The 15,565-nt window shown below is 44.6% G+C and overlaps 1 protein-coding gene across 2 annotated transcripts in view; it reads right to left on the reverse strand.

The window, feature by feature from the left end:
- Nucleotides 1–1,015: 1,015 nt before the first annotated feature.
- Nucleotides 1,016–15,565, reverse strand: part of CDH23 (cadherin related 23) — a 1,802,240-nt gene continuing 1,787,690 nt past the window's right edge. The window contains exon 67 of one of the 2 annotated variants that reach the window (XM_073685852.1): nucleotides 1,016–2,965. In XM_073685852.1, the coding sequence (XP_073541953.1) occupies nucleotides 2,642–2,965 (324 nt within the window). In that variant the 3' untranslated portion in view covers nucleotides 1,016–2,641. The remainder of the gene's footprint in view (nucleotides 2,966–15,565) is intronic. The other variant, XM_073685853.1, reaches the window with a different exon arrangement.

Raw genomic sequence — 15,565 nt, forward strand, 5'->3', positions numbered from 1 at the left:
AGAGGCTCCTGCAGGAAGGGGCTCAGTCACACTCTGCGGCAGTGGCTCAGGACAGGCATGGAGCTGCTGTGCTGTGAGGTGGACACAATCCGCAGGGCCCATGTGGACTGGAACCTCCTGACTAAGCGGACCATGCTGAAGGCGGAGGTGACCGGCTGCCCCTCCACCAGCTACTTCAAGTATGTGCAGAAGGAGATCCTGCCCTACATGAGGAAGATCGTGGCCACATGGATGCTGGAGGTGCATGCGGCTCCTAAGCCCAAGGTCTGCTGCAGCCTGGAGGGCTGGGTGGGTGGTCAGCAGATGACCGATGCCCCCTGTGCCGCAGCGCCCTGTGCCGGCGCCCCCGGGGACATGGAGAGTCACAGCAGGCGCCAGTTGTTGCTCCGGGCCAGCTGCCCCCAGGGTCACCTCTGCCTTCCCCAGGTGTCACTACCTGCCCCGCTGTCCACATCTGCGAGACTCTGCCATCTCTGCTGGGAATTAGGATTTCATGTGAATATATTTTATCTTTGCCCCCAAAAAAACCTAAAAAAATCTGCAACCAAAACTGCCTCCTCTGCCCTCAATGAAGGGAGCAGAAGAAGGTGCAGAACTTTCCAAAGTCATTGCATTAACCCCTGCAAGACCAGAGGGGAAGGGAAGGGCTGCACTGGGGGGTAAGATGACAACTTTGTTGTTTATCGTGTAAAAAGGCTGAAAATAAATAGACATGGGTAATTTGAGTTAGTTTTTATTATGCAGAGCACACTTTTCTAGCTTCCGAAACTTATTTGTTTTGGAACTTGAGCTGCTTATATGCCTATAAGGACAGATTCCGATGTCCTTTCTATTCATGTATGGGAAAACGAACCAAGTCTCATCAGTGATTTTCATCAGAGTTTCATCTTAGTTGCCGAAGAGTGGCATAAGAGTTTGGTCCTAGTTCCATCTGTTTTTCTCAGTTGAGAAACCTAATATTTTTTTCAGTCTGTGAAAAATGGACAGCACTCTAATGGCAACCGAGTGCTATCTGATTGTTTCACTGATCCAAAGGCTTGCATTGCTGATTTGTTCCAACACTTGGATAAATATCGGACATGTCTGTGTGATTTTGTACTGACTCAGTCTGCAAAAAAATCCCGGACATGTGAACAGCCCTTTAGACTATACTAGGTTTGAGTTCTATCTGTGAAAAACATGGATATAACTCGTACACAAAAAACTAACATCTGAATAAGCCCTAAGGCTGTACATCCTGCTCAGGAGACCCACTGTCAGTCCGAGCAATGCGGTTTGTATATGGACATTGAAATATGACCGTCTGAACCCACTCTTACACACAGTCTATGTTAATGGGAAACAATATTTTTCTAGTGAATACAGGCTCGTGTAGAACAGGTATTTGTTGAAGATAATGAATATTGTGTGTGAGGTTAATGCCTGGGCACCTGATGCCTGTGCAAAATGTGCTTGTCTCATGTTAACTGCCTAATGGTCGGCACGGTGGCTCAGTGGTTAGCACTGCAGCCTTGCAGCTCTGGGGTCCTGGATTCAAATCCTGGATATGTTCTCCCCGTGTTTATGTGGGTTTCCTCCCACACTCCAAAGACATACTGATAGGGAATCTAGATTGTGATCCCCAATGAGGACAGTGCCGATAAAGTCTGTAAAGCTGTGGAATTAATGGCACTATATAAGTGAGTAAATAAATAATGGTGGTTTACGTGTTCAGCGTTGACAATGTAGTAGCTTAAATGTGTTTACCAGGGATCTCAGCTGTTTTGTGCTTTATATGCATCAATAAAGATTGTGGAACACTAGGGCATAGACAAAGCAGGCTCATACTGTGGGCTGTCTAATATATTGAAGGCTCTTAGGGCTGCCGGTCTATGCTGTAGGGCATAAATAGGATAGAATACCCAAACAAATAACCAAAACCATACCATTATTAAGCACTAAAAGTTAGTTTTGATTTTTCCACGTTCATATGAAAAAATGTAATGTATCGAGTTTAATAACCAGACAAAAGCCATTTTAAAGTATTAGATTTTTTCCCCTCTTCATAACAAACATTAAAAAAAAACTCACAAAACTCACATACATTTAAAAATGAATTAAATTACACACTAAAATGCTTTCAGTCTTCTTGTTGTGCTCTGGAATTTGTGGATTTGGTAGGGCAGCACAACTAAAAAGACAATTGTCTAAAGTTCAATCCGTGTTATGACCTCACAGGCCTTGAGGCAGTGTTATTGTCCAGTGTTTTTCCCAACGACACCAGAAAAGTATTTCACTGCCGGCAGGAAAGAATTATTTGTACCAAGCCATTCTTAGCATTTTTTTTTCTTCTCTTCACTGCCATGATTGTTATTTCTTATGTCCTAGTACCATATTGAGCACCATAATTTTGTATATTTCCTTTAGATCACAAGTTTATAGTCATACTGGAAAATATTCTCAAGATGGCTCTTCTGAGTTATAGGAATTATTTGTTGCATAACTTCCAAGTCCACCAAGAAACGTGTGGGCATTTGTGCTTTTAGCTTACTCATCGAAACTATGCTGGCTCAAATCAGCCCTTGTCCATTTTGTGCCGCAATGCTTAAGCAGTGACTCAGTACATATTTCTTAACTGCTAGACCAGTGAGGCCACCTCTAGTCATAATTCTGTTATTTCCAAAGGGCTTTCCATTATGGTGTCTCTCAGCTTGTGCATTGGTGTGGATTTTGCAGATTCTGTGCGAGCATTTCTGTCAATGAAAGCACAGTTGTCTGTGTTTAGTGTCTCTAGAGATCGTCCAATGCCCTTTTGGTCATCTTCTGGTAAACTATTGATGTCAGAAGTCAAAAGGGTTCCAGTACTCCCGTGCACCACATGAATTCCATCTGGTCCCTTTATTTCCACTGGATGTTTGTGCTTGAAACGCAAAGAACCATGTCTTGGGCTTTGATCATCATCTTCATCCAAATCATTCTGGATCAACTATAACAAAGAATGATATGAAATACAATATTATTATTAAAGAATGTGATTATTGAACTACTAAAGGCACTTGTGGTTCATCTGAATGCATAATGAGAGCATACATAAATGTAAACTCTTCAAAGAACCCCCACACAGTGTGAGCCCAGCAAAGTCATTACTGTGTCTATAGAAGTATCTCATAAGATTATCTTAAGTGTATCACTAAATATAGGAAAATCTGTAGTATGAGACCTTTGGCTGTGCTTGATAGCCACACTCCCAAAGATAATCAGGGGCTCCCCTTGTCTCTCCAGTGTGAGCCATGAAATCATGATCATATTAAAAATAGAATTCTCCCTGTAGCTAACTTAAGAAGAGGGAAAAAAAGAAAAAAGCCTGTGGTGTGTAAAGTCAAAATTACTGATATCATTCTGATGAATTTTTCACAGTACAAGGCAAGTAATGTGATAAACCAAAGAAATAATCAGGTCCCAGTCAAACAAATAATATTTCAAGTGTAAAGGTCAGAAGCTTTTAATGACGGAGGTCCATGTGATGAGACCCCAACAGCTCACTGAAACAAAAGGCCAGAAGCGCTCAGCTCAGTGCTTCTTTCTTCCAAGTCTGAAGAAAGACTGAGGCCATCTTCAGTCACAAAGAAAGAAGAGCATAGATTGAGCCCTTCTGTCCCTGCTTCTCACCTCAAAATTATTAGCTGTCTATATTACTGTTTTACTGAAATACATTTATTTTGTACTAAAATGAGAAACAAAATATGTATGTATACAGGGCTGGCGTCAGCACCCGGGCAAGTGCCGGGGTCCAGAGCAGGTGGGGGGGGCCAACTCACCATCGGGCACCCCGGCGCGCTATGGCACCCGTGAGCGGAGGAGAGCGGTGTCAGCGCCCGCTCCACCCCACTTGCTCAGGGCTCCGGCAGCCGGCACAATACTTTCCTCTCCCCGTGCCTCCGCATCAGCTCCGGTCTTTTCCACATCCTCTGACTGTGACGTTTCAGGTCAGAGCTCGCGGTGACGTCTTTCCACCGCGCCCTCTCCTGAGCTGTCACAGTGCAGAGAGGAAAGACGCCGGCGACGCTGGAGTTCAGAGCTGAGCAGCAGCAGCAGGTGAGGAGAAGTGAGGTGAGTATTTGATTTTTTTTTTTATGTATGGAGGCATGGGGCAGTATAAGGAAGGGGGGGTGTGACATCCTGCATGGGGTATTATAAGAGAGGGGGGGTGCCATCCTGCATGGCGCATTATAAGAGGGGTGGGGGAAGTGACATCCTGCATGGGGCATTATATGGGGGGTGACATCCTGCATGGGGCATTAAAGGGAGGGAAGTAACATAATGCATGGGGCATTATATGGGGGGAGTGACATCCTGCATGGGGCATTATAAGGGAGGGGGTGTGTGACATCCTGCATGGAGCATTATAAGGGGGGGGTGACATCCTGCATGGGGCATTATAAGGGGGTGACATAATGCATGGGGCATTATAAGGGGGGTGACATCCTCCATGGGGCATTATATGGGGGAACAGCCTGCATGGGGCATTATAAGGGGGAACAGCCTGCGTGGGGCATTATGTGAGGGGAACAGCCTGAATGAGGCATTATGTGGGGGGGGACAGCCTGCATAGAGCATTATGTGAGGGGAACAGCCTGCATGGAGCATTATATGGGGCCAGTATTCTGCATGGAGCATTATATGGGGCCAGTATTCTGTATGAAGCGTTATATGGGGGCCCGTATCCTGTATGGAGCGCTATTATGGGGGCCATTATCCTGTGTGGAGCGTTATATGGGGGCCAGTATCCTGTATGGAGCGTTATATGGGGGCCAGTATCCTGTGTGGAGCGTTATATGGGGGCCAGTATTCTGCATGGAGCATTATATGGGGGCCAGTGTTCTGTATGGAGTGATTCTCCAGTTTCTGAGCTATTGTGGAATTTACAATAGATATCACTCCTGTAATGTAAGAAGTGAAATCTTCGGCATTGTACTATATATATATTTCTCTGCAGTATCTGTGCATCATGAATCGTGGTATGTGTTAAAGGGGTCCACTGAGACTCTTTCGCCCAGGGCTCACAAAAACCTGGAGCCGGCACTGTATGTATGTATAGTATGAAAAGTATTTGCACTTTAGACATGTCTGCGAAAAATCTATACCAAGTGAACAAACCCTTACCATCGACTACTGGCCAGTCAATTTCTATTTATTGAAAGAACTTGAAATTATCCTCCAAGAATTACCCAATTCCATGTATTAGCTATAATTAGATTTTTCCATTTGAAATATTTTTGCAATAATAAATGCAAATTTGTTTTCAAAAACATATTTGGGTTGCCTATAAAAAATCATTTTAAAACGTTGTGTTATTTTTGACACAAGCATCAATCGTATGTGATGAAGAAGTGGTTTATATTTATTTACCACTGATACGACCAAGTCACAAGATTATGTATTACTTGTTAGGATCACATACTTGAAAAGGAAACTATAAAAGGTGGAACTAATCGGACTTCCCCTGTTAATTTATATCTGCTGTAGTGTTCTCAGTTTAGAGAACTGGTAAAAATAAAAGCAGAATAAAAGAAACCTGCAAAAATTCTTAAAGGGAAGCTCTACTTTCTATTACCATTTTCTCAAAATAATACATACATATACATGTGTATATATATATATATATATATATATATATATATATATCATTCTGTAATAACATCCCATGTCCTGGGCCCCTTCCTGTAATAAAGTCCTCGATTCTGGGCCCCTTCCTGTAATAATGTCCCTCATCCTGCCAACCATCTTCTAATAGGGTCCACCATCCCGGCCGCTATCCTGTAATAATGTCCATCTTCCTGGACTCTATTTTTTAATAATGTCTTTTGACCTTGCCCCTATCCTGTAATAATGTCTTCCACCATGCTCCGTTCCTGTAATAATGTCCTCCGTCTTCACCTGTCCTGGGCCCTTTCCTGCAATAACGTCCCCTGTCCTGGGCCCTTTCCTGTAATAATGTTCCCTGTCCTTGTCCCCTTCCTATAATAATGTCCCTCATCCTTGCCCCATCCTGTAATAGTGTCCCACTCTTCTCCAACGCATTAAAGGAAAAAAAATAAACAAAACAATTCTTCACACCTGTCCCCACTCCCACAGCGAGCAAAATAAATTAATGGTGTCATTCAGATTGCTATCCCAGCTGGTCTTCACTAAAATGGTGCTGGGGGTGGCATATGCGCATATTGAGGTCTCATTTCAATGACATCTCTAAAAGACGTAATTGAGCCCAGATCTCAATTTGAGCATGTGCCGCCCCCGACACCATTTTATTGAAGACCAGCCAGGAATTAATCTGCACATGCGCTGCCTGCTGCAAAGACGGCCCCTGCACAAAATTTCAAACAGGAGACAGGTCACTGAAAAAGCAATGTCATTCAAACACCGGAGACAGGTGGAGGGGTCAGGGCCGGAGCAGAAAGCCCAGTGTACAGTACGGCCCCTGTGCACTTAACTCTCATTACCTCAAAATTTTTAATTCTTATTAAACAAGTCTTTATTGTAAATCATACTGAAAGGTTCTCATTAAAGTCACAAGAGATCTACAGTTACAGTGGTGTGAAAAGTGTTTGTCCCCTTTCTGATTTCTTATTCTTTTGCAAGTTTGTCACACTTACAGTTGAAACCAGTAGTTTACATACACTATATAAAAAGACACATATGCCTGTTTTTTCAATATCTGACATTAAATCACAGTAAACCTTTCTTGTTTTAGGTCAATTAGGATTACCATAATTTTTAATATTTGCCAAATGCCAGAATAATGAGAGCGAGAGAATGTTTTAAGCCAGTTTTATTTCTTACTGCAAAGTCAAAAGTTTACATACACTAAGATTACTATGCCTTTAAACAATTCTGGACTTCCCATATGATGATGTCATGTGTTTGGAAGCTTCTAATAGTTTTTTTGGCAACATCTGAGTTAATTAGAGACACACCTGTGGATGTATTTTAATGCACACCTGAAACACACTGCTTCTTTGTGTAGCATCATGGGAAAGTCTAAAGAAATCAGCCAAGATATCAGGAAGAGAATTGTGGACTTACACAAGTCTGGCTCATCCTTGGGTACAATTTCAAGATACCTGAAGGTGCCTCGTTCATCTGTACAAACAATTATACGCAAGTACAAACAAGATGGGAATGTCCAGCCATCATACCGCTCAGGAAGGAGATGGGTTCTTTGTCCCAGAGATGAACGTGCTTTGGTCCGACATATGCATATCAACCCAAGGACAATAGCAAAAGACCTTGTGAAAATTATGGCAGAAGCTGGTAAGATCGTGTCAATATCCACAGTGAAACGAGTACTGTATCAACATTGGCTGAAAGGTCACTCTGCCAAGAAAAAGCCATTACTCCAAAAGAAACATAAAAAAGCCAGATTAATGTTTGCAAATGCACACAGGAACAAAGACCTTCATTTTTGGAGACATGTCCTGTGGTCTGATGAAACAAAAATTTAACTTTTTGGGCATAATGACCATCGTTACATTTGGAGGAAAAAGGGAGGAGCTTGGAAGCCTAAGAACAGCTGTGAAACACGGGGGTGGCAGCATCATGTTATGGGGTTGTTTTCCTGCAGGTGGGACTGGTGCACTTCGCAAAATAGATGGCATCATGAGAAAAGAAGATTATGGGGCAATACTGAAGCAACATCTCAAGTCATCAGCCAGGAAGTTAAAGCTTGGGCGAAAATCGGTCTTCCAAGTGGACAATGACTTGAAGCATACTGCCAAAATGGTAACAAAGAGGCTTAAGGATAGCAAAGTCAATGTTTTGGAGTGGCCATCACAAAGCCTTGATCTCAATCCTATTGAAAATTTATGGGCAAAGCTGAAAAGACAGGTGTGAGCAAGGTGACCTACAAACCTGGATCAGTTACACCAGTTTTGTCAGGAGGAATGGGCCCAAATTCCGACCAACTCTTGTGAGAAACTTGTGGAAGGATATCTCAAACGTTTGACACAAGTCATTCAGTTTAAGGGCAGTGGTACCAAATACTAATGCAAGGTATGTAAACTTTTGACTTTGCAGTAAGTAATAAAAATGCCTTAAAACATTCTCTCTCTATCATTATTTTGGCAAATATTAAAAAATTATGATAATCCTTATTGACCTAAAACTGGAAAGGTTTATTCTGATTTCATGTCAGATATTGAAAAAAACACGCATATGTGTCTTTTTATATAGTGTAAGTACACTTCTGGTTTCAACTGTAAATGTTTCAGATCACAAAACAAATTTAAATATGAGATAAAGATAACACAAGTAAACACAAAATGCAGTTTTTAAATGAAGGTCTTTATTATTAAGGGAAAAGGAAATCCAAACCAGCAGGGCCCTGTATGAAAAAGTGATCCCCCCTTCTTCAAATGTCAATTAAATGTGGTTTATCATATCTTTGGGAAGCTAAGTTCAATTTCCCTAGCCACACACAGGCATGATTACTGCCACACCTGTTCTCAATCAAGAAATCACTTAAATAGGACCTGCCTGACAAAGTGAAGTGAACCAAAAGATCCTCAAAAGCTAGATATCATGTTGTGATCCAGAGAAACAAAGCAATTGAGATTTATCAGTTTGGAAAAAGTTATAAAGCCATTTCTAAAACTTCGGGACTCTAGCAAACCACAGTGAGAGCCACGGCAAAAGCATGGAACAGTGGTGAACCTTCCCAAAAGTGGCCAGCTGACCAAATTCACCCCAAGAGTGATGACTCATCCACGAGGTCACAAAAGACCCCACAACAACATCAAAAGAAATGCAGGCCTCACTTGCCTCAGTTAAGGTCAGTGTTCATGACTCCACCATAAGAAAGAGACTGGTCAAAAATGGCATGCATGGCAGAGTTCCAAGATGAAAAATCACTGCTGAGCAAAAAGAACATAAAGACTCATCTCAGTTTTTCCAGAAAACATCTTGAAGATAGCCAAAACTTTTGGGAGAATACTCTGTGGACTGATGAGACAAAAGTTGAACTTTTTGGAAGGTGTATGTCCCATTATATCTGGCGTAGAAGTAACACAGCATTTCAAAAAAGGAACATCATACCAACAGTTAAATATGGTGGTGGTAGTGTGATTGTCTGGGGCTGTTTTGCTGCTCCAGGACCCGGAAGACTAGCTGTGGTAAATGGAAGCATGACTTCTGCTTTCTACCAAAAAATCCTGAAGGAGAATGTCTGGCCATCTGTTCGTGATGTCAAGTTGAAGTCCACTTTGGTTATGCAGCAGGTCAATGATCCAAAACACATCAGCAAGTTCACCTCTGAATGGCTTCAGAAAAACAAAATTAAGACTTTGGAGTGACCTTATCAAAGTCCTGACCTTAATCCGATTGAGATGCTGTGGCACGACCTTAAAAAGGCGGTTCATGCTCGGAAACCCTCCAATGTGGCTGTAATGCAACAATTTAGCAAAGATGAGTGGGCCAAAATTCCTCCAGAGTGTTATAAAAGACTCACTGCCAGTTATCACAAATGCAGATTGCAGTTGTTGCTGCTCAGGGTGGCCCAACCAGTTATTAGATTTAGGCGGCAATCATTTTTTCACACAGAACCCTGTAGGTTTGGATTTCTTTTTCCCTTAATAAAGACCTTAATTTAAAAACTGCATTTTGTGTTTACTTGTGTTATCTTTGTCTAATATTTAAATTTGTTTTGTGATCTGAAACATTTAAGAGTGACAAACATGCAAAAGAATAAGAAATCAGGAAGGGAGCAAACACTTTTTCACACCACTGTATATGTATCTTTATTAGTGTTGAGCGAACATGCTCGACACTGCTCGATACTCGCCCGAGCATGACGCTACTCGGGATATTCGGCGAGCACCGAGCATTTCCGGGTTACTCGGGCGGGAGCTCGGGTCTCCGCCCTGCATGTTTGGCGCTCTTTACAGAGCCAATGAACATGCAGGGATTGCCAGCCAGTCACTGTAATGCCGCAGCCATGTTGTTTGTGGGCATTACAGTGATTGGCTGGCCGCACAGCGTCACCTCGAGTATTTAAAACCGGGCGCCGCCATCTTGGACACAGTCGCTCCGGATCAGACAGTGTAGGGAGAGCGCTGCTGATTTAGGGAGAGATATATCCTGCAAAATAGTTAGTGTAGGGTCTGTAAAGGCTGCCAGATCAAACAAACAGTCCTTCTCAGGACTAATATCCATCCCAGGTATATCAGGCAGGCAGGCAGGCAGGCTGTATAGGAGACGCAGTGGTTATACCAGCAAACGCTGCATTACAGTCCTGTGTGCTGCTCCTGTTGCTGAAATTGCTGGACTTAGCTCCAGGTCCCGGGGGCCAGGAAAAATCCTTTTTTTTAATCTAAATCCTCTTTTTTTTTTCCTCCTTCACAATGTACAAATACCCATCTTATTAACCCTTTGGTGAAAAAAAAAAAAAAGTGTGCCTCTGATTTTTCAGACACAAATATATCTGTTGAAAATAGTCTGGTGTAGGCCAGAGAAATAGAAGTGTGGTTTTGCAGTTCTATGGGCCATTTGTATCTAAAAAAAAACAGTTTGAGTGTGTCGCTCACTGTTCAGCCGCAAATATATATATACTTTAAAAAGCCTGGTATACACCAGTAAATTATTACTGTGGTTTTGATGTTCCACGGTAAAACATCTCTATTATCCTGTTTTTGTCATTTTTTGCTGTATAAAAATAATAAGTGTCTCCCTGATTTTTCAGACACAAATATATCTGTTGAAAATAGTCTGGTGTAGGCCAGAGAGACAGAAGTGTGCTTTTGCTGTTCCACGGTAAAAAATCTCTATTATCCTGCTTTTTGCATTTTTTGCTGTAAAAAAAAAAAAAAAAATGGTGTCTCCCTGATTTTTCAGACACAAATATATCTGTTGAAAATAGTCTGGTGTAGGCCCGAGAAATACAAGTGTGGTTTTGCAGTTCCAAGGTACAAACCTCTGTATTATCCACTTTTGGGCCATTTGTATCTAAAAAAAACAGTTTGAGTGTGTCGCTCACTGTTCAGCCGCAAATATATATATATTTTAAAAAGCCTGGTATACACCAGTAAATTATAACTGTGGTTTTGCTGTTCCACGGTAAAAAATCTCTATTATTCAGGTTTTGGTAGTTTTTTCCGTAAAGAAAAACAGTAGTGTCTCCTGACTGTTGTGACACAAAAATATATCTGTTGAAAATAGTCTTGTGTAGGCCCGACATCCCAGTGTGGTTTCGCAGTTCCACGGGTCAAATCGCTGTACTATCCAGTTTTGGGCCTTTGGTATCTAAAAAAAAGCAGTTTGAGTGTGTCGCTCACTGTTCAGCCGCAAATATCTCTATTTAAAAAAGTGTGGTATACCCCAGTAACCAATAACTGTGGTTTTCCTCTTCCACGGTTCTAATCTACTCTTTATTACCCTTTTTCCATTGATATTGCAAGTGTAAGCTATTTTACTTCATTTACAATGGGCAAGGCGCGTGGCAAGGGACGTGGAAGTGGACGTTCTGGTGATGGTTTGTGCAGAGGACGGGGCCGTGGCCAAGGTGAAAATGTGCCACAACCAACAGCCACATTTTCTCGCTCCCACTTCTTCACCGAATTACTAGGGAAGCACAGAACAACACCAGAATTGAGAACTGATCAGTGTGAACAGGTTATTAATTGGATAACAGACAAAACTTCCAGTTACCTGGGCACCACCACCTCCGGTCTGTCTTCCACACGGTCAACTCTTAGTAGCCGTGAGTCTCGACCGCATACTCCTCCTCACCCTGATGCTCCTTCCTCCCACCATGCCGAGTGTCGTCAGACAGCAAGTGATCCCACACTTGGACACTCTGAAGAGCTGTTCACTGGTCCATTTCCATATTTGGGCCCCTCCCTGATACGCTTGAAGTGGTGGAAGAGGAGATCCCATGTTGCGATGCCCAAACATTTGAACAGCCACGGCCACAGGAAGTCGACGTTGGCAATCTGTCACAAGAGGTGGACAATGACGAGACACAATTGCCAGGAAGTGAGGAGGAGGATCGTGGTGCGCAAGTGGAAGAGGAGGAGGTGGTGGATGATCTAGTAACTGACCCAACGTGGAAGGAGGACATGCAGAGTGAGGCCAGCAGCACACAGGGGGAGGGAGGCAGAGTACCCCAACAGGCAGGAAGAAGCAGTGTGGTGGCCGCAGACAGAAGGCAGGCAACTGTTCCCCGTAACACCAACACGAGGGACGTTGCCAGTACAAGCGGTAGGTCTTCCAGAGTCTGGAATTTTTTTGAAGACTCTGCTGATAACCCCAAAAAGGCCATATGTTCCACCTGCCATGCCAGCATCAGCAGGGGTGACAAAACTACCAGCCTGACCACCACCAGCATGATCAGGCACATGGCAGCAAAGCACCCGACTTTGTGGGGCGAAACCCAGGGTCCACGACCAGTGTCAGCGGGTGTCACCACTGCTTCTTCCACTGTTGTGCGTGCAATAGAACCCCCTGTTGTGTGTGCAAGGCAATCCCCTGTCCATTCTGCATGTAAAGATGCCCCCTCCTCTCAGTCTTCACTTGTTATGGCAGTTTCTCAAGAAACAGCATCAACGTCCACGTCCACGTCCCACCGCAGCGTTCAATTGTCCATATCCCAGACCTTTGAACGAAAGCGGAAATTCGCAGCTAACGCCCCACAGGCCACAGTCCTAAATTCGCACATTTCACGACTGCTTGCATTGGAAATGCTGCCTTTTAGGCTGGTGGAGACGGAATCCTTCTGCAATCTTATGGCGGTGGCCATCCCTCGGTACTCGGTCCCCAGCCGACACTATTTTGCCCGGTGTGCCATCCCCGCACTACACAAGCACGTGTCCCAAAGCATCTGCCGTGCCCTCAACAACGCAGTTACTGGGAGAGTCCACCTGACAACGGACACGTGGACAAGTGCTTGTGGCCAGGGACGGTACATCTCTCTGATGGCACACTGGGTAAACATAGTGGAAGCCGGGACCCAGTCGGACCTTGGGACGAAATACATCCTCCCCACACCGAGGATTGCGGGCCCTATGTCAGTCAGAGTTGCCCCCACAGTGTACAGCTCCTGCGCATCCTCCTCCTCCTCATGTTCAGCCTCCATCTCAGATATCACCACATCAGTTACAAGCTGGAAGCATTGCAGTACTGCCTCCGCCAAGCGGCAACAGGCTGTGCTGAAACTGATAAGCTTAGGTGATAAACCTCACACATCTTGTGAGTTGTGGACAGCTGTGAAAGAGCAGGCAGATCTGTGGCTGAGACGGCTGAACCTACATCCCGGCATGGTTGTGTGTGACAATGGCCGTAACCTGGTGGCGGCTCTGAGGCGAGGTGAGATCACACACGTACCATGCCTGGCTCATGTGCTTAACCTCATGGTTCAGCGGTTTCTTAAATCGTACCCCGAGTTGCCAGATCTGCTCGTGAAAGTACGCCGCCTGTCAGCTCATTTTCGCAAGTCGGCTACAGCTTCCGCCACCCTTGCTGTGTTGCAGCAGCGTTCGCAGCTTCCGGCACACCGACTGGTGTGTGATGTCCCCACACGTTGGAACTCTACCCTCCACATGTTGCAAAGGATTTGTGAGCAGAAGAGAGCAGTTGTGGAGTACCAGCTGCAACAAGGCCGTCGATATTCAAGTCAGACTCCACACATAAGACCTCAGGAGTGGACCTGGATGTCTGACATATGTACCATCCTGACAAACTTTGAGGAGGCCACCAAGATGGTGAGTGGCGATGACGCCATCATTAGTGTCAGCATCCCACTTGTCTGTCTTTTGCAGCGCTCTCTGCAGAGAATTAAAGAGGAGGCATTGCAGCCAGAGAATGATGAGATGGATCAAGAAGCCGTAGCGGGCGATTACACACAGCCCAGCCTCATCTCATCCCAACGTGCATTGGGGGACAATGAGGGAGAGGAGGAGGAGGAGGAGGAGGAAGAACAGGAGCTGCTATCATGCGTTGTAGACGGTAGTACCTGTACAAGTGTCATACCGTCGGTTCAGCGTGGGTGGCCTGAGGACAGGGGGGAGGAGGAGGAGGAGGAGGAGGAGGAGGAGGAGGAGGCGAGCATGGTCAGTCGTCATCTTGGTGAGGACACGGAAATCTTGCCCGTTACCAGTCTGGCACGCATGGCTGACTTTATGTTACGCTGCCTTAACCGTGACCCTCGCGTTGTCAAAATGTTGGGTGACAGTCATTACTGGTTGGTGACACTTGTAGACCCCCGCTACAAGGAGAACTTTCACTCTCTTATTCCTGAGGTGGAGAGGTCTACAAAAATAGGGCAATACCAGAAGGCCCTTGCTGCAGAACTCTTAAAAAAATTCCCATCTGAACACGCTAGCGGCAGAGGTCACAGTTCGTTGCCCAACCAAGGCGTACAGGCGAGAGAGATGCAACTCCAATCCAGCAGAGGCAGGGGAACACTGTCAACGTTCTGGGACAGTTTTCTGAGACCTGCCCAGCTTACAGGCCCTGAGGCGCGGGGTACTCTCACAAGGAGTGGAAAGTTTCAAAAGATGGTGAGGGAGTACCTTGCCGATCGTACCAGCGTCCTCCGTGATTCCTCTGTGCCTTTTAATTATTGGGTATCCAAGCTGGACACTTGGAATGAACTCGCTCTGTACGCCTTGGAGGTCCTGGCCTGCCCTGCCGCTAGCGTGTTATCGGAGCGTGTTTTTAGTGCCGCTGGGGGAATTATAACTGATAAGCGCACTCGCCTGTCAACTGACAATGCTGACAAGCTGACCCTTATCAAAATGAACAAGGGCTGGATTGGGCCAGACTTCTCATCACCACCAAATGACAGCAGAGTAACATAAAGTCAAATCCACTGTGTTATTTCGGGAGGTGTATTCACATGCACCGCTTCACACCTACACATGGGTATACGCTTCCTCGTTTCGGCTGCTTAATCTTCTTCTCCTTATCCTCAGCCTCCACCACCACTATACCACCAGGGTGCCAGCATTGCAAGTTCCTCCGTCCTAATTTTTGGCAGCTTTTGCTGGGAAAGCATAAGCTAATACCATGGGACACCCACTCCCCAATAATGGGACTTATGTTTGTAATATGCTGTACTGCATGGCTCTTGTAAGGGGCATTGCAAGTTGCTCCGTCCTAATTTTTGGCAGCTTTTGCTGGGAAAGCACAAGCAAATACTATGGGAGACCCACTCCCCAATAATGGGATTTATGTTTGTAATTTGCTGTACTGCATGGCTCTTGTAAGGGGCATTGCAAGTTGCTCCGTCCTAATTTTTGGCAGCTTTTGCTTGCAAGGCATAAGCAAATACTATGGGAGACCCACTCCCCAATAATGGGACTTATGTTTGTAATATGCTGTACTGCATGGCTCTTGTAAGGGGCATTGCAAGTTGCTCCGTCCTAATTTTTGGCAGCTTTTGCTGGGAAAGCATAAGCAAATACTATGGGAGACCCACTCCCCAATAATGGGACTTATGTTTGTAATATGCTGTACTGCATGGCTCTTGTAAGGGGCATTGCAAGTTGCTCCGTCCTAATTTTTGGCAGCTTTTGCTGGGAAAGCATAAGCAAATACT

This window comes from Phyllobates terribilis, unplaced genomic scaffold (assembly GCF_046119375.1).
Source record: "Phyllobates terribilis strain yellow unplaced genomic scaffold, ASM4611937v1 Scaffold_5__5_contigs__length_657084704, whole genome shotgun sequence".
In the NCBI taxonomy this organism is placed as follows: domain Eukaryota; kingdom Metazoa; phylum Chordata; class Amphibia; order Anura; family Dendrobatidae; genus Phyllobates; species Phyllobates terribilis.